The 21,409-nt window shown below is 57.7% G+C and overlaps 5 protein-coding genes across 5 annotated transcripts; 4 read left to right on the top strand and 1 right to left on the bottom strand.

Moving 5' to 3' along the window:
• Positions 1 to 4,280: 4,280 nt before the first annotated feature.
• Positions 4,281 to 6,489, bottom strand: BKCO1_45000104 (ring finger protein; the record flags this gene model as incomplete). The annotated part of the gene is made up of 2 exons (XM_020276167.1): positions 4,281 to 4,391; positions 4,450 to 6,489. 2 exons carry the CDS (start codon positions 6,487 to 6,489, stop codon positions 4,281 to 4,283), a joined length of 2,151 nt encoding a protein of 716 aa, XP_020127917.1.
• Positions 6,490 to 6,800: 311 nt separating this feature from the next.
• BKCO1_45000103 (transcription initiation factor rrn11) lies at positions 6,801 to 8,180 on the top strand (the record flags this gene model as incomplete). The annotated part of the gene is made up of 1 exon (XM_020276166.1): positions 6,801 to 8,180. The coding sequence occupies one exon, from the start codon at positions 6,801 to 6,803 to the stop codon at positions 8,178 to 8,180; it is 1,380 nt and encodes a 459-aa protein (XP_020127930.1).
• A 1,207-nt stretch (positions 8,181 to 9,387) lies between these two features.
• Positions 9,388 to 14,742, top strand: BKCO1_45000102 (dna topoisomerase ii; the record flags this gene model as incomplete). The annotated part of the gene is made up of 3 exons (XM_020276165.1): positions 9,388 to 9,945; positions 9,997 to 13,536; positions 13,594 to 14,742. 3 exons carry the CDS (start codon positions 9,388 to 9,390, stop codon positions 14,740 to 14,742), a joined length of 5,247 nt encoding a protein of 1,748 aa, XP_020127920.1.
• Positions 14,743 to 15,313: 571 nt separating this feature from the next.
• On the top strand, positions 15,314 to 17,014 carry BKCO1_45000101 (deacetylase complex subunit sds3; the record flags this gene model as incomplete). The annotated part of the gene is made up of 2 exons (XM_020276164.1): positions 15,314 to 15,733; positions 15,785 to 17,014. 2 exons carry the CDS (start codon positions 15,314 to 15,316, stop codon positions 17,012 to 17,014), a joined length of 1,650 nt encoding a protein of 549 aa, XP_020127919.1.
• Positions 17,015 to 17,687: 673 nt separating this feature from the next.
• On the top strand, positions 17,688 to 19,193 carry BKCO1_45000100 (uncharacterized protein; the record flags this gene model as incomplete). The annotated part of the gene is made up of 1 exon (XM_020276163.1): positions 17,688 to 19,193. One exon carries the CDS (start codon positions 17,688 to 17,690, stop codon positions 19,191 to 19,193), a length of 1,506 nt encoding a protein of 501 aa, XP_020127918.1.
• Positions 19,194 to 21,409: the final 2,216 nt, after the last annotated feature.

Raw genomic sequence — 21,409 nt, 5'->3', positions numbered from 1 at the left:
AGTCCGCGCGCCCTCGGGCTTGCACGGCTTGCTGCTGCCTTCCCCACTGAAGGATCCCCCCGATCATGCCACCGCAATCCCGCCAAGCTCCAGCGCTGCGGCCCTTGGCCGCCGCCACACCGACCCTGCTTCCTGTTGCACTTGGCTCGTGCTGCTCTAAATATTTCTCTGCGCTTCGTCTAGAAGAAAAAGGTGGTCAAAACAGACGTCTTTCCCGCCGCATTGACGCCCGCGACGGGGAGGCGAGTGTACCTGCACATCATTGAGATGCATCACATCTCTGCCCGCCTCAGTGTCGCTTGAGGCCGACGCTGCAGAACTGACACAACTGCTCCATGCTCGGCGAGGTCCTGGACGTAATACCACCGCTCGGCAAAAGTCCTGAGGATCATTGACTCCTCACGATGCTCTCTGCCCGGCGAGATTGGTTCGCACCGTCTATCGGCCTGCTGGAGTTGCTGTCAGGAGAGTTGGCGGCCGGTCCAAGTCGTATTTCGCACTTAGTTGGCGGGAGCCAAGCCAAAGGGGGGAGAGGAACGAGAGCGTTGCGCACTCGGATGGATGGGTGGACGCAAAGATGATCAATATAAGTCAACTTTATGCGGACGACGTTACGTGTCACTAGGACCACCACCACCACCTCTGAGCCTCTTTCAACACGGCCGCCCACCGAAAGAGGCAAAATGAGATGGGGTCCCCTTCAAGCTTTTTTTCTTTCGGGAAAGTCGGATTTAGTATATCAAGGCCGTGGTCGGATGTTTCGGGTTCGGGTTCGGGGAGGGTCAGGACAGAGGACTGACTGCCAGCGAAGCCGAGGACTCATCAGTGCGATCGTGCAAAACACGGGCCCAAAGAGGAAAGCCAACCGACACGCGGAGGAGGAAAGCCTGGCCGGGGCAGATTCTCAACGGCAGACGGCAATCAAATGTCGCAAATCTTGGTGTGCGCGGCAAAGCTGCCTTAGGCGCCTTCCTGACCGTATGCCTTGTGGCCGCCCGCGTTCTTGTGCATTATTTTGGCAATGATAGCGCGCACCAAGGCGTCTTTCACATGTGAAGCAGCGACGGCAGCTTTGGGCTGCCCGTGTAGACCGCGCCCGGCCCGACGACGGGCTGTGTGCCTCAGGCGCGCTGACTGGCGCAACGGACAGTGACAGGAACGGCGGGCGGCGGCTCGTGCAGCAACAGCGCTCGGAGTGTGCTGGCCCTTCCGTCCCGTCGCAGTATTGCCATGTTGTTGGTTTTCTGCGCGGCATGGCCCGGGCATCGTGAGGAGGAGGGAGGCCAGGGGCAGCGAAGATTGCGATGTTTATGCTGCCCCCCGGGCGTCCCCCACCCCCTCTTTTGCCAGATCGGGGAAGCAACGGACCACGCCGCAATGTTGTCATGTGTTGCGCAACAATTCAGGACTGATCATATTCGCACCCAGGAACCGGCGTGCCGGTCGTTTCCGCGTCATCAGCAGCAGGCTGCCGACCAACCGCCGCGCAGGCTGCGCCCGTCAGCCAGGATGCGGCAACGACGCTGAAGAAATTGCGTGCCCGGGGTCCAGCATGCACGAAAGCTTGAAGGACCGCGGACCAACGCACTCCGTGATAAAACGCGGTGAGTCGCTGAAGCGCGCGCGTGCTGGGCGTGTGCGGACGCGCGCGACTCAGAAAAGTCAAAAAGCGCGGTGCCACAGTGCCGCGGCAAATCCACACTGGCACTCTGCGATTTCCGCAAGGGGCAAGGCGCCAGGAACGGGGCTGTTGAGAAATATTCCAGCATCGCGCCGGACAGGGGCAAGCACTGGCCCTGCGGCTGTTGCCGTGCGGGCTGGTAGGTAGATTTTTCTGTGTGCCGTCGAGCGGTTGGCCATCCGGGAGCAACTGCACCCGCATGCCCGCATGCCCGCCCAATGCCGCCCGCCCGCCAGCCAGCCACACAGCCTCACCAGCCGCTGTCAGACTGATAGCGTCCGGCTCCGGTCTACACCAAGATCTGGGCCCCACACAGAGAGAGCGCGTGCGCGCTCGAGCTTGGCGCGGGCACGCAAGCCAAACGCAGGGCGAAAGTGCCGGCACCGATGGCTGCTGTCCTTTTTTAGTCGCATCCTTCCCGCCACGCTTGGGCCCCGAGCCATCGGAGATCACGTTCTGCTAACTGCTGCGTACGTATCAGCAGCACCACCTAGCCCGTCCGGAGGCTGGCGATCTCTATGACTGCCGCACCGCACCGCACCGCACCGCAGCAGCCTGCGCGCCCGAGCGCCTTCTCACGTCCCGGCCGGTCGGGAGGGATCAAGCGCGCCTCAGCGGGGCCTGTCTCTCCCGTGCCTGCAGCGTGCATCATCCCTTCGCCGCCGACTCGTGGGCCCGGCGATGACGTTCTTGGCTCCGTCCGCTATCGTGCTGGTGGCGTGCGCTGCATCTTTCTCCGGACGCCATCTCCAACTACATCCTTCAGCCTCCTTTGCAGCCCCAACCCTGCTTAGGCTCCGGAGCGCCGCCGCCGCCGTTCGCTCGCCGCGCCCTCAGCAGCACCTCCACACACTCCGCCTCGCACTCTGAAACAAATTCTCCGAGATGAGCTAACGGAGCGTCCGGTCGCCCGCCATCGCCCAGCCCCGCTGAAAGAAGGCTGAAGAATTTCTCTCCGAAGCCTCATTGCATCATGGCGGGAAAAGAGCGTTGTGCCCCTTTGTCCACTTGCGGAGCCCGCCGATGCAATATGGCTGCCCAGTTCAGGGTCACTCTAAAAATTTCTGATGCAGCCGTCGAGCCTTCACTCTCCGACGACATCCGTGGCGGTTCATTTTCCTGTTTGGGCCACGGCGCGTCGGAGATGGGGAGACGGCCTGTGTCAGCGCAGCTGAAGACCTGATTGACTGACTCTTGCTGTGATCCTTCGTGCCATGACTTGTCGCTGGGCATGAGTCTGATGTGTGCAGCATCCTCAGCCCCTTCGAACAGCACTGCCCCCGACATCGATTCTGGTCCAGCCACCAATGACTCCAGACTCGTCGGCCTCCGCTCTCCAGGCAGCCGACAATCAATATATAGTGGTGCCTTGTACCATGCGCTGTGGCCTGTGCTGGTTGCCTCTTCCGGCAATAAAAGACGGAAGGCCAACATCATACGAGCCGGTGGCGCGCCTTCAACCCGGAGAGTCTGTATCCATGGAATAAGACGTAATGTGAATACAAGACACACCAACCTTGTCGAAAGGTTCACTTCCTGGTGGATTCACGCCCAAGGCGCCGATGTCATGTATTTGTACACGTCACAAAATCAAGCTTCACTTCGGATCAGAGTCTTTGCGTTGTTCATACTCCCCCACGTCAAGGAGTCCATGTATTATCGGAAAGCCCTGCTCCTTTCTACTAGCTGCTGTGAATCGTAGAATGGACAGATCTGCCCCGGAGTACTCAGCGGGAAAGGAGAGCTCTTATGTGCAAAGGCGTCCCATACAGCCTTGCAACAATAGCCCGGACCGAATGAAAACTTGAAGCAACCATCCGGGTGTGACGAACAGACCACGACGCCAAATCAATCTAGACGAATTTCGGCTGTTCCCTGTTGCAGCCTTTTGTTTTTTTCCCAGTCAGTTTCTGCTGTGCGAGTCTGGCGAATCTCGGATCGCACATCCACTACGACTTTTCGTTGACCTTGCCTGCCTATCTGACGATAAGAAACCAAAGAAAGCAAGAGAAGTCATCAAATCATCCACAGAAAGGAAACAGTGAAAAGAAGTTAAACGGTGCAGAAAGAGTATTTCTGCGACTGACACCATGACCTAAGACCAACCGTGACGTTGATAGCGGTGATAATGACGACGGCACCCTCTTGGATGCGAAGAATGCGCTAACCCCTGAGAGATCGCTATGACATGTGACCAACAATCATTAAGCTTAACCTTGTGTGGGCGCTGTGTTTCGCCTGCTGTGTAGAATAAACGAGCGTTCCCTTAAGACGACCAAACCACCATGCCCGAAGCGCCGTGCTTGAGAGAAATCCTGAAAGAAAGAAAACAGACGACCGGGATCAAGAGAGGAAAAAGAAAATAGGAAAGACTGCCTCCATCAATAAACGCATGCATTGGATACGCCCGCAGCGCCTTGCAACCGCTAAAAAAGAATTAAGCATATCTGGATTTTAAGTCCAGCAAGTGATGGTCGTCTCACATCTGAGGAGACGCCAAGGAGGGTGAGATAAAACACGCCTCAACAGCTTCCTGTTGAATGCGCCTGCTGTGACTCTTCAATGCTTTTCAGCGCGAGTACAGTGAATCAGTGGAAGATCATGCGACTGCAGGCATCTCAGGTGTCGCTGGGGCGGTCGGCCGTTTTTCATGCTCCTCAACACCCTGTCCTCTGCAGAGTGGGCACGAATTTCGTCCAGTCGTGAGCCACTGTTCATTGAATCAGCAATGAGCAACTGTATCGATATGTACAGCTTAGGGCGCTTACCTGATCAATACATTCCCGGTGAAAGAGGTGTCCACATTGTATCAACTTGCGAGCTTCTTCGTTTTCTTGATATTCACTCAGACAAACGAGGCAGCGCTGGTCTGATGAGATGACAATGATCTCTTCGCCTTCAACAGCAGCCGCAAGCAATCCACCGGGTTCTTTGTTCGCTTGAGCAGCCTCGCGGACTATGTAGAGACCACCTGCAGACGAAACGTCCGACTCACTAGCAACGGGGGGTTTGGCGGGACCGAGAAGAGTTGAAAGTAGCATCATGTCTTCGTAAGTAGGGGTGTCAGTGAAGAGACTCGGCGTGGTGAGAATAGGATGGTTTTCTGGATAACTGCCGCCGAGTACATAGATGATCCAGCTACGAGGTCCCTCACCCGGCGCATGATCAGGCTCGACTACACCGTTGCGGCGAGCAGAGCCTGCGCCGAACCTTGTGTGATCAGACTCGCTCAGCCGACGCTGTCGAGCGGTTCTCAGCTGGTGAAGAGACCTTGGTTCCTCGACGGGAGACTCCAACCCAGAGCTTCCTCTGATGGGAGACCGCACGAAGCTTCCGTGCCTTGAAGATTCTGCCGAGGGCAGCGTTGAAGCGTCCGGAGGAGGAGTGAACGTGGGTGTCGTTGTTCCAGATGAAAAAGCAGACATGCCCGAGGGCGTGGATGGCGGGGGTCGAGGACCGAGAGTAGTATCTGAAAGTGTCGAAAACGGACGTGGACGCTCCGATGGCGAGACCCGCTGGTGCCGCTGGTTGTCGTAGGCAGAGGGAAAGGTGTTGATACCTCCCATAGAGGCACGGCGTCGATGGCTGAACCTAGTTCCATTCTGCGGCTGTCGCAGGATACCATCAATGCTGGGCTCAGAGCCGGAAGTAACGGGAGTGGGGAAACTAGAAAGAGCGTCTAAGAATGGGGGAATGTTGTCGTCGTGCTGAGCAGCCCCAGCAGTGCTGGGATTGATAGAGCGAATGCCGACGATGATGATAGGGACCATGCGGCTCTCCGAGCCATCCTCATCTGCACGCTGCGCACTAGAAACCTCATCCGATTCATCCTGGCTGCCATGAGACATCGCTGTGGTGTTTTCACGCCGCATACCGGTGGAAGAGCCGAACCTAAACATGCGGAAAAAGTTCAATGGCGCCGGCGGCCTGGATTCGTCCGGGTCTACGTCCATGCCTGCCGTGTGGCCGCGGAGGGCAGAGGCTATCCTGCCGTTCTGAAGAGACTGAAGGAAGCCATCGAACGTGCCATCCTCGTCCCCACCCACGAAGTTGCGAGCCTCGGCACCGGCTCGGTGATCTTCGCCCATGAGCGTGGCAGCGGTAGCGGCTGCAGCTACGGATAGAAGACGAGATAGCATGGCAGCATTGTCCTCGCTCTGATTGAGAGGGGACCTCCGCCGCCGCAGCGAGTTCCTCACGCTCCTGCTACTTCTTTCGGGCACCACGCTGCCGGCCACCCGATCAAGGATGCTGTTCGGATGCTGAAGGCTTGTCGGATTCCCGGGTTCTGCATCCTGATCTCGAGACTGTGATGGACTCTGCGGCAATGGATCCGTCTCGGGGGACTCGGCGCTTAAGTCATCAAAGTTCAGAGCACCGGCAAGTTCAGGCATCTGCAAACGGGGAAGTGGCGAGCTCGGAGACTCCGATGCCGAGGGCAAGGCCTCGGCAGGCGACCAGAAAGGCGAAGAGAAGCGGCGAGGGTTCGTGCGTTGGGGACGGTCGCGGGCGTGCGAGGGCGAGCGCGGACGGCTGAGAATGCTTGATATCGACGACTGAGCGCGGCTCAGCCTGGAGCGGCGGCGGAATGCAGCTTCGGGCGCTTGAGACGAGCCAGCATCTGGGCGGCCGGAGCGGAGACGGTTGAACGATAGAAAACTGTGGGCGGAGGAGCGAAAGGTGGGTTGCGATTCGGGCGTCGAAAAGCCGTCGACGGCGTGGGAGATACGGCGCGGTGTCGGTGAGCGCTGGCTGCTCCGCCGCCGCTCGGCGGGAGAGGGCACGCCGCGCGAACTGCTCTGGCCCATGGTGGTGCGGGAGAGGCGGAGGCCCGATCGCAGGAAGCGGGCGGGCGATAGGTGGTGGTGGAACGGGAGGACGGGGTGGTGTCGGAAACGAGGGCAAGGCTCGTGGAGAGACGCAGCTGGCTGGGTTCAAGCATGCGGCAGTGATGACTAGCTGGCTGGGCTGAGGCGCGTCGGCCATGACTTCGCGTGGCAGCTGCCGGCTGATCCGTCAGCGTGGCCGCCGGGCCCGGGCGTAGCGAGGGCGCGCGACGAAGTCTGTTGGCACCTGCACCTCCACCCCACGAATCCGCTCTTGCGACCTGCGCTTTGCCATGCCGCAAGCACCCCCATTCGCTGGCCCGCGCAAGCGGAGCGCCCGCCATCAGAGCCTGCGCGCTCGCCAGCACGGCCAGACCCGCAAGCGCAAGCGCGACGACGCTGACGACGGCGACGAGCCCGACGACGCTTCCGACCACGCAAGCTCTTCCGCCGAACACGATACCCCCTCGACGAGACCGCTCTCCTCCGCCATCAATACCCTGACTGCTGCGCAAGCTCACCAGTTCCGCACTGCCGGCCATGACCCCGAACTTCCCCTCCCGAAACCGCCCTTCCCGCATGCGCCGGTGTCGGTCAAGCATACCCGCCACGGCGAACACCAGCGCCCATTGCGCAAGAACGCATGCCGTGAGGACAAATTCACGCCCGCCGAACTACAGCGCGAGCTAGCAGCGCTCCGGCCGCCCTTGTACACCCCGCGCCTCTCTGCCGCCGCGCGTCTTCCGCAGGCTCGTGCCGAACGTCATCCCCGAGGACCTAGTCTGCCTGGGACCCGTCGACCAGAGTTGGAATCGGACGACGGCAATCATTGGCGACATCGCTTGGTGCACGAGAAACTAGCGACCATGCATCGGTGTCTCCTGCAGGGTGACTACCACCGTGCAGGACTCGTGTGGAAGGAGATATTGCAAATTGGTCGAGGTGCTATGAAAGTCGATGAAAGGGTACATGCGAGATGGGGGCTCGCAGCCGAGATGCACTTGAACACCCCGAAGGCCAGTGCGGGCAACCTGTCAGAGGTGCCCTCCGCGACTATAGATGATGCAAACTTCACGGAGGATGGCTTCAAAGCCGCCCGCCTCTATTACGAAAGACTGATCCTTGACCACCCATTTCGACAAAGCAACCCTAAGGCCACCAGCGCTCTTACTTTCTATCCAGCCATGTTTAGCCTATGGCTTTACGAGATATCTCAGGCTTCCCGAGCCGCAATGACCGCAGCTAGGAGGTCTGAGCTAGATGGTGAAGACGTTGGATCCGACGTGGCGTCAGACTCCGAATTTCTGAAAAGGCACACCTCAGCACGCGAAGTCCGGATCTTGGCAGTCAGGACTGATGAACTTCGCCGTGCCAGAGAAATCGCGGCTCGACTCGATGATTTGCTGTCGTCCCCCCATTTTGACAAGCGTCCTGAACTTCTACACCTACGCGGCATGATTGCCATCTGGATCGGTGACCTCATTGCTCAGAACCGTCAATCCGAAAGGATTATAGACGGTCATACACCATCGGAAGACGAATCCGAGATGAGAGATGACGCCGATAGAGAAGAACACACGAACAAGGCCAAAGCACTCTTTCAGCTCGCAAAGACTTTTGGTGGCCGTCTGAGCGACGGAGCAACACAGACCTTGAATGCTGTGGAGGACTGAACATCTTTATGATCCCTTGCGACGTCAGGAGTAAGGGACTTCGGCCATGTTTTTGTCCCGCGGTTTGTGTTCCGCTGCTTCGAATGCTTGATATCAGCTCTAGTGAAACGGGTAGTGGGGATGCTCACTCGCACTTCGAACTCCGGTAACAACGTATCTCTCGCAGCAGATGGAATCATTGGTTGTCCGAGAAGCGCCGCTAGCTGTGCTGGCATTTCAACACCCTGTCACCCATTGTCGACTGCATGAACCGTTTCATGACCATGTTCATGCCGACAAATGGGAATCATAAGCAGCGTCTCATCTCACCGAATGACATAAGATTCTTAGGAGGGCTGTCTGTTCATCTTGTTGGTAAGAATTTTCCTGAGCCACGGGTAGATGGCCCCAAACGGTTGTGTCCCGTCCATGCATGTTGCGACTTAACCACGAAATATACAAATGGACCAACGATGGCGATCGCCATCGGAACCTTCGAATTGTAGATTTCCTGTGCTTACTAGACCACAAAGAAACGTGTCCAAGCATGGTTTCCTCATACAGCTGACGCCTAGCCCAGAGACCAGGGATATTGTACTGGTGGATTTTTGCGCCTCTCCGACTGTTGTAGTGAACACGCTCGCTAGATCTAGCTACCTCTCGATCAAAGAACAGACAATGATTGCATATTCGCCGTTGGCTACGATCGAGGACTGAGGTTACTTGACAGTCCACTCAATGCGCCATAGAGCAAACTGCGGGCAACATCATTTGACAAAGGTGCTTTGAGCGGCACATCGTGATATGTACCGGATTTTTGTTTATTAAAACTACACGTTGCCAAAAACTGTTTCTCATCACAAATCCCGTGAGGCTTTGATTTCACCGAATCGCGCGTGACGCATGTGCATGCCTCAGGCATCCAACCCACACAGGTGCGCGTAGAGGATAGGCGGTGAGTTTCTGCCGCTGCCTGTAAACAAACAGCTCGCACGCCGTGTCCCGGTCGCGACACATTGTCTCACCTTTGCAAACGCCCAGGCGCCAGCCTTACTTGCCATACGCTTCGCCTCACCTTCGCCGTTCATTCCATTACTCGCGCTTATCTGCAGCGTGGTGAGGTTGGCAGCACACCAGAGTATTTGCGCCGCGACACCTACAACTCGCGATCGCATAGGCCGTTTTTCTTTCTCTTTCTTATCCAGATACCCCTCCTGATCACCTCACCATGTCCTCCGAAGACGAGTCTGCTTTTGAGGTCTCCGACGGCTCCGACTTTGAGGCGGAGCCCGTCACGAAGAAGCCAGCTGCGAAAGCTTCAACCCTTAAGAAACCTGCAGCCCCGAAACGTGCAGCGAAGAAGAAAGAGCCGCTACAACAAGTTCACAACGACAGTTTTGTCCGTGACGACGAGGATACCATCATGAGCGACGCATCAGCACCGCTTGCGAAGGTGGCCAAGGCCGCGCCAGGCAGCGCGACCGACAAGTACCAGCGACTCACTCAGCTTGAGCACATCCTCAAGCGTCCCGACACCTACATTGGCTCCGTTGAGCGGGACTCGAAACACATGTGGGTCTTCAACTCGACAACCGAGTCCATGGAAATGCGCGAAGTCAGTTTCGTGCCCGGTCTTTACAAGATCTTCGACGAGATCCTCGTCAACGCCGCCGACAACAAGCAGAACGATAAAAACATGAACGAGATCAGGGTCAAGATTGACCGCATCTCGGGGGAAATCAGCGTCAAGAACAACGGCAAGGGTATCCCCATCGAGATCCACAGCGTATGTATCTCCCACATGCTACGGTGCCGCATATGCTAACGCACCATGCAGAAAGAAGGCATCTACATCCCAGAGCTGATTTTTGGTCACTTGCTCACGTCATCCAACTACGATGACAACCAACAGAAGGTCACCGGAGGCCGGAATGGTTACGGAGCCAAGCTTTGCAACATTTTCAGCACAGAGTTCAGCCTGGAAACCGCCGATTCTCGTGTTGGGAAGAAGTACAAGCAGACGTGGACGGAAAACATGGCAAAATGCGGCAAGGCCAAGATCACATCACACAAGGGTGATGACTACACCATGGTTTCCTTCAAGCCCGACTTCGCCAAGTTTGGTATGGAGGGCATGGACGATGACTTTGAGGCTCTCTCCAAACGCCGTGTTTACGATCTTGCGGGGACGTGCAAGGGCGTCAAGGTATACCTCAACGGAGAACGTATCAAGATCCGGACCTTCAAAGACTACATGAAGATGTACACCAAGGCGATCAAGTCTGAGCAGATTGCCAGCGGAGCCAGCGGCGAGGCTGAGAAGGAAGTCATCCTCACGGACAACCCGGACGAGAGGTGGGAGATTGGCTTCGCTGTGTCCGACGGTTCGTTCCAACAAGTCTCGTTCGTGAACTCAATTGCGACGACAGCAGGCGGTACCCATGTTGGCTACATTGCGGATCAAATCGTCAACAAGCTCACGGACATTATCAAGAAGAAGAACAAAGGCGGCTTCCAGTTGAAGCCCCAACACCTGAAAAATCACATATTTCTCTTCGTCAACTGTCAGGTTGTCAACCCAGCCTTTACCTCGCAAACGAAGGAGCAGATGACCACAAAGGTTAGCCAATTCGGAAGCAAATGTTCGGTCTCGGACACCTTTTTGAAGGCCATCGCCAAAACCGAGGTTGTCAACAACATTCTGCACTTTGCTCAGCAGAAAGCGGATCAAGTGCTAAAGAAGTCGGATGGTGGAAAAAGGACGCGCATGAACCACTCCAAGTTGACGGATGCGAACAGGGCTGGCACCAAGGATGGCCACAAATGTACCCTGATCCTGACAGAGGGTGATTCAGCCAGTTTGCTCGCCTTGGCTGGACGCGCAACCGTCGACCCGGACTTGTTCGGAGTCTTCCCGCTTCGAGGAAAGATGCTCAACGTGCGTGACGCCTCAATTGACCAGATTTCCAAGAACCAAGAAATCCAGAATATCAAGAAGTTCATCGGTCTTCAGCACAAAAAAGAGTACACGGAAGTGAAGAGTCTCCGCTATGGACACATCATGATCATGACCGATCAGGATCATGATGGAAGTCACATCAAGGGTTTGCTTATCAATTTCCTGCAGGTGCAGTTCCCCAGCCTGCTCAAGATCGAAGGCTTCCTCTTGGAGTTCATTACTCCGATCGTCAAGGTTTGGAAGGGCGACCCCAAGCATCCAAAACAACTCAAGTCTTTCTTCACGATGCCGGAGTACGAAGAGTGGAAGAGGGATCCTACGCATCAGAAAGGTTGGGATCACAAGTACTACAAGGGTTTGGGTACAAGCAAACCCGAAGATGCTATCGAATACTTCCAGGACCTGGATAGACACTTGAAGGAATTTCACACAATGAAGGACCAAGAGGCGGAACTCATCGATCTTGCCTTTTCAAAGAAAAAAGCCGACGCTCGTAAGGAATGGCTGCGGAACTTCGTGCCCGGAACTTACCTGGACATGTCAGCCCCGAAGATTTCGTACGATGACTTCGTCAACAAGGAGTTGATTCTCTTCAGCATGGTCGACAATCTCAGATCCATTCCCTCAGTCATTGACGGTTTCAAGCCTGGCCAACGCAAAGTCTTGTATACCTGTTTTAAGAGAAATCTTAGAAAGGACATCAAAGTCAACGAACTTGCTGGTTTCGTAGGAGGCTTGACGAACTACGCGTACGGCGATGCCTCTCTCCAGCAGACAATTGTCGGTCTCGCGCAGAACTTCGTCGGCTCCAACAACATCAACCTTCTGGAGCCTAGCGGCAACTTCGGCTCTCGTATCCAAGGTGGCAGTGATGCTGCTAGTGCTCGTTATATTTATACGAGACTTTCGCCCCTCGCTCGCAAGATCTTCCATGTGGCAGACGAGCCGCTCCTCGAGCACGACCAGGATGACGGAAAGCCGATCGAGCCGACCATGTACGTACCGATCCTTCCGATGATCCTTGTCAATGGTGCAGACGGTATCGGTACCGGTTGGAGTTCTTCGATTCCCAACTATAATCCCAAGGAAATTGTCGAGAACCTGAGGCGTAGGATGGTAGGAGGCAAGGAGGACATGGTTCGCATGAAGCCTTGGTTCAAGAGTTGGGATGGCGTGATCGAGGATATGGGCGGTGACCGCTACAAGTTCACGGGTAACATCACGCAGACGGGTGACCTCGAAGTGGAGATATCGGAACTGCCGATTCGCGTCTGGACCCAAGATTTCAAGGACAAGCTCGAGGAAATCATCAAGGGTGACAAGTCTCCCTCTTTCATCAAGGACTACAGTGAATACCACACACTGACAAAGGTTCGATTCATCATCAAAATGTCGGACCAGAAGGCAATGGCTACGGCTCTTGAGATGGGTTTGGAGGAGCGTTTCAAACTTTACAAGAGCATGGCAACCTCAAACCTCGTTGCATTCGATCATGAAGGCCGTATTCACAAGTATGCCACCGAGCTGGACATTCTGGAGGAGTTCTACATTCATCGGCTCAAGTACTATGAGAAGCGCAAGCAGAACTTGCTCGATGAGATGCAAAAGGAGCTTGAGAAGCTAAGCAACCAGTCGCGATTTATCAAGATGATCATCGACGGCAAACTTGTGGTGGCGAAGAAGAAGAAGGCTGCTCTTGTGGCGGAACTCAAGAAGCTAGGTTTCAAGCCAATTCCTAAGAACGAAGCGAAACGGCAGGGAGAAGAGGAAGAGTTCTTGGAGGAGGAAGATTCTGATGAGCCAGGCGCGAATGATTACGATTATTTGCTGGGAATGGCTATTTGGTCTCTCACGCAGGAGCGGGTTGAGAAACTCCTCAGGCAAATTGGCGACAAGGAGCTGGAGATCGATGTCCTCATCAAGAAGTCACCCAAAGATCTCTGGAACGAAGACTTGGAGGCCTTTGTCGAGGAGTATGACAATGTCCTTGCATTCGAAGCGAACGAGGCGAAGAAAGCCCGCAATACCAAGGGAAGACGCGCATCGGCTAAGCTCCGTATTGGCGGGGCAGGCAAGGGTGCTAAGAAACGCAAGGCCGATGATAGTGATGCGATGAGCGACGAGGACTTCGAGGTCAAGCCCAAGAAGAAGGCTGCACCGAAGCAGAGCAGCGTCCTTACGAGCTACTTCTCAAAGTACAATGACAATGCAACGAACAAGGATAACGACAACGAGTCGGAGAAGGCAAAGGCTGCAGAGCCGAAAGCGAAGGCAGCGCAGCCGAAGAAGACGAACCTTCTTTCGAGCTACATGGCTAAGCATGGACAGCTGAACGACAAGGACGACTTGGACTCAGTCATGGACATTGACGATAGCCCAAGCACTGCAGATGGAGAAAAATCAGAGGAACAATCAACGGTACGTTACTCATCACACAGCGTTAGTGCAAGAGAATGGACGCTCACAACGTCACAGACAGCTTCGGCGGCATCCAAAGACAAAGCTACTTCTGGCACCAAGGCCACAGCCAAAACAAAGACAGCGCAGCTCTCTGAAGACGATAGCGAAGATGACGTTTTCGAGGACGTTCCATCACAGCCTGTCGCCAAAACCTCGAAGCCTGCTGCGAAGCCTGCTGCGAAACCTGCTGCAAAGCCCGCCGCAAAGCCCGCCGCAAAGCCCGCTGTCAAGCCTGCCGCCAAGCCCAAGAAGACGGTTGTGCTCAGCGAGGACGAGGGAGACGAGCTGGACGAGACTCCGCCGAAATCAAAGGCCAAGTCTTCCACTAGCGTGAGGAATGCCGGAAAGGCTAAGAAGACGGTAGTCAGCGACAACAGCGAGGATGATGACCTAGAGGAGGCTCCGACTAAGCCAAAATCCAAGGCTACGGCGAGCTCAAAGGCACCTTCAAAAGCAAAGAAGGTGGTCAGTGATGATAGTGACGATGAGGACGTCTTCGCAGCTGTTGCTAAGGAGACGAAGGCGGAGGCGACGCGCAAGCCCCGTGCCGCAGCGGCAAAGAAGACTACATACGTCCTGTCGGACTCGGATAGCGATGAAGAGATGGCCGACGATGGGCTCGGTGACGTTAGTAACTTAGTCAAGGGCATTGGGGGACCGGCCGGAGCGTCTGGCCGTCAGCTCTTCTCTGCGTCGAAGGCGCGGAGCAAGGGCGCTGGCCTTTCCACTGTCGCAGTTGGCAGGACTAGGCCATCCCTTGAAGATTCGGACCATGACGAATCTCAGACGGACTACACGCTTCTCGCGCCGCAGCTGTCGCCTCAGAGGCAAATCCCACGAACTGCGAACGAAACGATCCTGTCGGACGACGAAATAGATGTGGAAGCTGAGCCCCCAGCAAAGCCAGCGGCCAAGGGGCGTGGCAACAAGAACACGGTGGCGAAGGCGAAGGCGGGTGCCACGAAGGCGGCACCCAAGGCAGCATCCAAGGCGGCGCAGAAGCCGAAGACGCTGAGTCCGGCTGCAAAGGCGTATGCCAAGGGACGTCCGGCCAGGACTGCGGCTGCCAAGAAGTACGTCATTGAGGATGACGATGAAGAGGACGAGGACGAAGATGGCTCGGAAGCTAGCGAGGACGACTTTGATGACGATGACAGCGAGTAGACGTAGGAGTACGCGATTTCGGAAGGCATGGCTCTGGGTTCTCTGGAATTGGCGTTCGGGTGGTGGTGGGGGAGCACTACAGACGGGGCGTTGCTGGAGAACGAGACACGGCCGGGGCTGAAACGGTCGGCACAGCGATTTCTTTTCTCTGAGCGCGAGACGTAGCTTTGAATTATGAGATAATCTTTCCAGACTCTGTGTTCTACACCGTCCGTAAGTAGTAACTACCAAGTAGTAGGTACTAGGCCTCGCGCGGACTTAAGGTCGGGCCGGCCGCGCCGAATGCGGCATCTTCCGCGGGTTCGTGCCGCGTGCTGCTCCATCTCCATCTCCATCCGCTGCACTCTGCCCTTGTGCAGCCCGCCTCTACCGCTCTTGTCTCCTTGTCCCAATTGCGTTGCCTCCCGACTGCAGCCTGTCCGCCTTGCTCCCGCGCTAGCCTGCGGCCTCACGTCCTTCGCCAGCTATCGTGCAACACGCTCTGCGGCCTCGGTCGGCAACGGACACAGCCAGCTTACTACATCCTTTGCGCCTGAGCTCTACAGCCAACCCATACAACCGCCAGCGCACTATGGCACGAACCCGCAGCGTCTCGCCGCCTGGCGACATTCCGTTTGGCCATTCTGCAACCTCGCCGCCTCCGCTGCCGCTTTCGAAGCGCGACAAACGCCGGACCATGCTGTCGGAAAAGCTCAACGACATGGTCACCTCCTTCTCTGAGAACCGTGACCAGCACTATCGCGCGCAGATTCAGGCAGTGCAGACTGACATGGCCCTGATCATGCGTGCCGACCCATACCAGAATAAGCCGCTAGACGACACCGGGGACGAGGTGGCCGATGCCATTCAAGGCACAACCGGCTCCCAGCCGCCCCATCCCGGAACTGCCACGGGCGACTACGTCGCCCAGGTTGGTCGCTTCTACAGCAAGTTCGTCAACGATGCAAATGACGCCCTCGAATCGCGCGATATCGCCTTGACCATGCTCTGGGTAGGCCAATTTTCGCTTGCCGCCTTTGGCAAACGCTGACCTTTTCCGCAGAGCAAGTATCAGGCCAGCATGCGCGAACTCGACCAGTCCCACCAGTACAAAGTCAGGCTCGCTCAAGAGGAGCACCGCCACCTCGCCAACACACTTCGGGAACGCCTGGTCGCAAGCGTCAAGCAGCGGCAAGCGAGACTGCTGAAGGAAAAGGAACAGCTGGATATCGCCGACAGCAACGCCCTGCTGCTGCACCCCAATCAGTTCAGCATCACAAACCCTGCTTCTCCCGGAGGCCCCGCTAGCAACCGCAAGACTCGGCATACCCGCCATCGTGTTGGCGATCCAGACGACATGGTTGGTACTGTCTTGGCAACCGAAAAGTCGCGCAAGAGGAAGGCTGCCTTTGAGGACGCTGATAGTGGTTCGCCGGGTCCGTCCGGACGCAATCCTGACCTGGGCTTCGCATCGCCATTCCGCGATGCGAAGGCAAAGACGATGCACACGCAATTCGACGCTCCAGCTTATTCGATCGACCGCCTGTTCACGGACAAGGAACTCGCCATGACCATGAACACGGCAGCGGTTGCTACGACGCACTTCTTCAACAAGCTCAGGGTGCAGGAGCAGAACAATCAAAACGGCTCGGCCAACGGCGCGAATGGCGCCCACCATGGCGGCACTGACGGCGGCGACGACTCAGGCACTGCTACGGCAAACGAGGGCGAGGCCGAGGGAGACGAAGACGTCGCGACGCCTGCTCCCCCCGAAATGGAGCGTACGCAATCGCACCATGCAACTCGTGGATCCACACGCAACAACCCTCTGGCAGATCTTGCCCTGGCCGCCGAACGGACTGGCACTCTCCCGTTTGCCAGTGTTGCTCCTGTAATTCTGCCAGCCAACGTTGGCAGCAAGGCAAATGCATCAGCGCCGACGCCTCCAGGCCTTTCAAATTCAGAGGTTGACAGCGACTTTGTCATCATGGCTCGACCCTCTGACGGCAACGACGAAATCAATGAGAAGCTTCTGCACACAGCCTGTGGCCCTCTCCAGGCCAGAGAGTACCAGTATCAGCCAAGCAACATGCGCAACGATCACACGATAAATGGCATCAGCACGCTTGCGCCGCACATGGACCTTAGCGGCGTGTCTATCAGCGCGGCAAACAGCGACAGCGGCATGGGCGGCGTGCCGATGAGTAGGCACGGTAATGGGAGCTCAATAGGCGGCGTCGGGATGCGACGAACTGGCAGCAGTATGGGGAGGGGCAAAGGTCGTGCAGCTTGATCGTCGGTGCGGCATTGTCAATCCTCTGGCGCTTATGATACCCGGCGGCTGTCGCTCTTGCATTTGGTCTGCGGTTTGGAGTTTTTGGTCACGTTCGGCTGGGTTTGGTGCATGGTGTATTTATAGTGAATGAGGTGGTTGAATCTCAGATCGCGATGACTGCTATGCCTCTTAGAGCCGACCTGACACTTTGCACTTGCCGAATAAGGCAGGTCGCGCTCGGCTATGAGCCCAAATCGGGATTCGGTGGCTCATCCAGTAACCCTCCCTCGTTGTGCGCCTTCGGTGACCATTCCGTCTAGGAGCAAATGTCTCCCTTTCCTCACGCACATTTCCGTTGTCTGCATGACCTTTCGGATATTACATTACCGCGAACGGATAGGATAACGAAAGAAACACGGCAGGGCCTGGTGTCACAAACAGTGCGCTCCCGGAAATGCATCCCTCGGTCTCAAGGCAGTCCATGAACCACCGCTTTCCTGAAACCGTATCTTGAGCTCCATTATTATTGCCGCCGAGGCTTCGTTTTTGCGAACCAAAGAGCAGCCTGACGTCTACTTGACGCACGGTGACGCAAGGGCGACCACAAGCTTACCATCAAGTTGCACCGGTGAAATACGAGCATCATCTCCTCCAGCCGGCACGACGCAACTCGGTCAATGCAAAAGGGAAGATGAAAACGATGAGCGCAGCGGCCCACGCCAACAGTCTGGCCAAGATGACCACGGCCATGCAACATGTCTACAGATATCCCGTCCCAGACGCAGCCACCGTCAACAGTACCGCGGCCGCGCCATCCAAGCCATGGACCCCCCCTCCAGCCACGGCAGGCCACCGCGGCCGCTACCTCTGGACCGACGCCTTTGGCGTCCTCAACTTCCTAACTCTGCACCGCGCCAGCCGCAGGCCGGACAGCAGCAGCAGCGGCGGCGGCGGCGGCGGCGGCGAGTGCAAGAACGAAACCGCCACCTACCTGACATACGCCACCGCGCTCGCGCAAGCCGTGCACGACGTCCTCGGCCGCACGCGCGACGGCTCCGCGCGGCTCCCGGGAGCCACGGACGCAGACCCGATGGGCGGCGGCTTGCGGATCGGCAAGGAGGACGCGGGCGGCCCGGACGGCGACGGCCAGTACCATCACTACCTCACGCTGTGGATGTACGCGCTCAACCGGCTGGCCGTGGCGTGGCGCGGCGAGGGGAGAGAGGCCGAGGCGGGCAGATGGAACGGGCATGCGGTGAGGCTGATGCAGGCGGTGCACCCGGCGTTTGTGTACGACAGGGCCGGCGGCGCGCGGCCGAGGATGTACTGGAAGGTGAGCGTCGACCTGAAGCGGCCGCTGGTGCTGTCCGAGGGAAACTTGGACCCGGTGGATGGGTTGGTGGTGTGCAAGTTGCTGGCGGAGTTTGAAGGGGGCGGGGAGGAGGTGCTGGCCGAGGAGAGGAGGGACTACGAGAAGATTGTTGCGACCAAGTGGGCGAATTACACGAGCAGCGACCCGTTGGATCTGGGCATGACGTTGTGGACGGCGCATCAATATGCGGGAAAGGAGCAGTGGGCAACGGGGTTCGTGGATAGGGCGAAGAGGGACTTGAAAGTGCTTATCGACTCGGACTATTTCAAAGCGGGCTTGAGGAGAAGGCTGGCGTTTCGAGAGTTCGGGACAGCCCTGGGCATCCGTTGTGCACTGTTCGATGAAGATGGCTGGGGTGCTGAAGCTGAAAGGGTCATCGGGGCTTGGGAAGACGCTGGCATCGTGCCCGAGCCGACGGGAGAGGCGATGGGGAATGCCAACGCATCCACGGATCTCGCCCCAATTACACTGGTGATGTACGCGGCTGCACTGGAACCTGGAGGTAATTCGATGTCCTCTCCGTACTTTGCCGTCGAAGCTGACCATTTGCAGCTTTCAAGCGAGGTTGGATGGAGCACGTCTAGCAGATCCGGGGGAAGGCTCATGGCACCCCCAGAGATTTGCGTAATGCCATCGGGACTTCGATGCCGGACAATGTGGAAGCATGGGTTCGATGCTGCTCAGGCTGTGTTGATGATCCGAATGTCTGTCGGTGATTTGCAAAGCGATCGAGTGATAATAAGCGCACCTTCCGAGAGCACAGATCGACCTAGCTACGAGATTCGGTCATGTTTAGCGGGGAGAAATGGTAATCGAGTGGATTAGACTGTGATACCGCCGTCAGGATTACCGAAACGCATACACCGTACGCGGCAGGCCGTGACTTTCCCGGGACGTCAGCACGCCTACGTCTTCGTACTCGGCAAGGCCGTGGTAATTTACTGGCCGGGAGGATTCGAGGTGGGCCCATATGGACACCTATAGTGGAGGCCTTGCCAAGGCCGACATGCTAGGTAGCTGAATTGTAGATTCAGAAGCACGCACACATGCCAGGAGCCGTGCAGCGGGTGTCCCCGTCCAGACGGCAGGCCTACGAAGCTTCATCAAATGAGCACTCTCCTAAGCGGAGGCTTGACGGTAGGCTCGACTGGGTCTGGAACACAGGGGCGATGTCCTGGCCAGGCAGTAGCGGCAAGCCAAGAGGATCGAGTAGAGTTCTGACACAGGAGTAACGCTGGGTGAAGGTGCAGAGGCAGGCAAAGCGGCACAGCAGGCCCGGGTCTCGACAGCGCGAAGCGAGGCAGAGCACGGAAGTCGCCTCAGCATGAAACGCATGCGATGCTTGCCTGACCGGCATGTCAGTCCAAACGGGTCGAAGCCGGCGGGGTTGTGGTCGCACGGGAGCCAGCGAAGGGGGGGAGGCAGAGCATGGGACGACTAGCAACGAGAGCCAGGAATCACGACGGCGTCGAAGACGGCGGAAGAGCGGCTTGGCGGGAGTCCTTGCTCGCTGTGGCTGTGCGGAGCGTGATTCCGAGCCAGGCGGTCAGACGATGGGGAACACCATGGCCAGCGTCACCTCCGCATGGAGCCCCTGAGCGGCGCCGCGTGTGAGTGGTCGACGGATTGCGATCAACTCGGCCGGAGGGACCCCGCGACGAAGAAGGAGCCCTGTTCAGCGATCGACGTCACCAGCAGCCCGCGGCTGGCGGGGGAAAAGGGCAGTCCCCTTTCTCGAAGACATACAATACAGGAGGGCGTATCAGGCGACGTGCCGAGCGCAGCACAGCGCAGCGCAGCGCAGGCGTGGGAGCGGCGCGCGCGCATGGCCCATCCTTTAAATAGCGTGGCCCCCGGATCCATGCTCCTCATCACCCAATCCCCAGGCCGGACAGCATGGCCGCTGGGGGCGCTTGCTGCCGGAGGAGGCGCGCGTGTTGCTGGGCCTCGGGCGGCCGTGAGTGGGCGGCAGCGCTGATGAGGTGGCGGGGCAGGAGTGTAGTAGGAGGGAAGGAGTGCCCGGAACTCAGGCGGTCGACGACGACGGGCGGACTCGACGCCGACCCGTGGCCTCGTAACGTCGCCGGCTGCCAAGAGGGAAGGCGTGACGCGGGGGCCGTGCGGGCGCAGCGCTGGCAGAGCAAGGCAGCGCAGGCAGCGCAAAGAGCGCCGCAGCTCATCAGCATAGCATGGAGACGGCCGGCACACGGCATCCTGGCGTGTATAATTAGCAGCTGGACGCGGGCGCGCTGGGTGGGATTTGAGCCGCGCGGAGCATGTTGCTTGGGACGCGGAGATTGATAGAGCCCGCGCGGGCCCCTCGCGGCCCCCTTTGGGATGCTGCCGGCTGACTCGCCCATTTCACGATCGCCGCCGAGTAATTTGCACTCGTTGGACGGCGCGAAGCACCACCGGCGCCGCGTTAAGGTTGGCCGCCCCGAGGCTTGTCTCTGCGTGTTTCGCGACGGCCGGCGTCGTGAAACGCGGGCAACCACTCGCAGCAGACAGACACAACACCAACGCCTCCATCGCCGCCTGCTGACCTGCCCAGCCCAGCCCAGCCCAGCCCGGGTCAGCCCAGGTCAGCCAGCATCGGGGCCGCCGGCGCCAGAAGCATGCCAGTGGAGCGCAGTCGTCAGCAGCCTACGTCTGCCTTCCGCCAAGCCGGCGTCGTGCGAAGGCCGCGTCGGGTCAGACGTGCAGATAGGCGTGCCGATTCACGATAACCAAATGCTCGCGGGGTCGACTCAATATCTTGTTTGCAGCTACTCAATATACCGCCAAGCCCGGCACGCATTGCTTCCCCGCCGTGCCCAAAGAAGAGGTGTATCAGGCGTCGAAGAGAATGAACAGTCATGGCATCGTGACGGAAGAATATGAAGTAAAATCGCCTCCCATTGTTCCAGAAACGCTCTCTACCCAGTTAAAAGGCCGCTATTGACAAGAAGTGAAGCTCCGCGCCCGGCCCGCCCACCGAGATTCGGGTCCCGCGTTGGCCAAGTGCGAATCGGTCGGTTTGCTCCATCAGCCCCGTGTGTTCC

This window comes from Diplodia corticola (genome assembly GCF_001883845.1).
Source record: "Diplodia corticola strain CBS 112549 chromosome Unknown scaffold45, whole genome shotgun sequence".
Taxonomy (NCBI): domain Eukaryota; kingdom Fungi; phylum Ascomycota; class Dothideomycetes; order Botryosphaeriales; family Botryosphaeriaceae; genus Diplodia; species Diplodia corticola.
The sequence above is the reverse complement of the archived record's forward strand: the minus strand, read 5'-3'. Positions and strand labels throughout refer to the sequence as shown.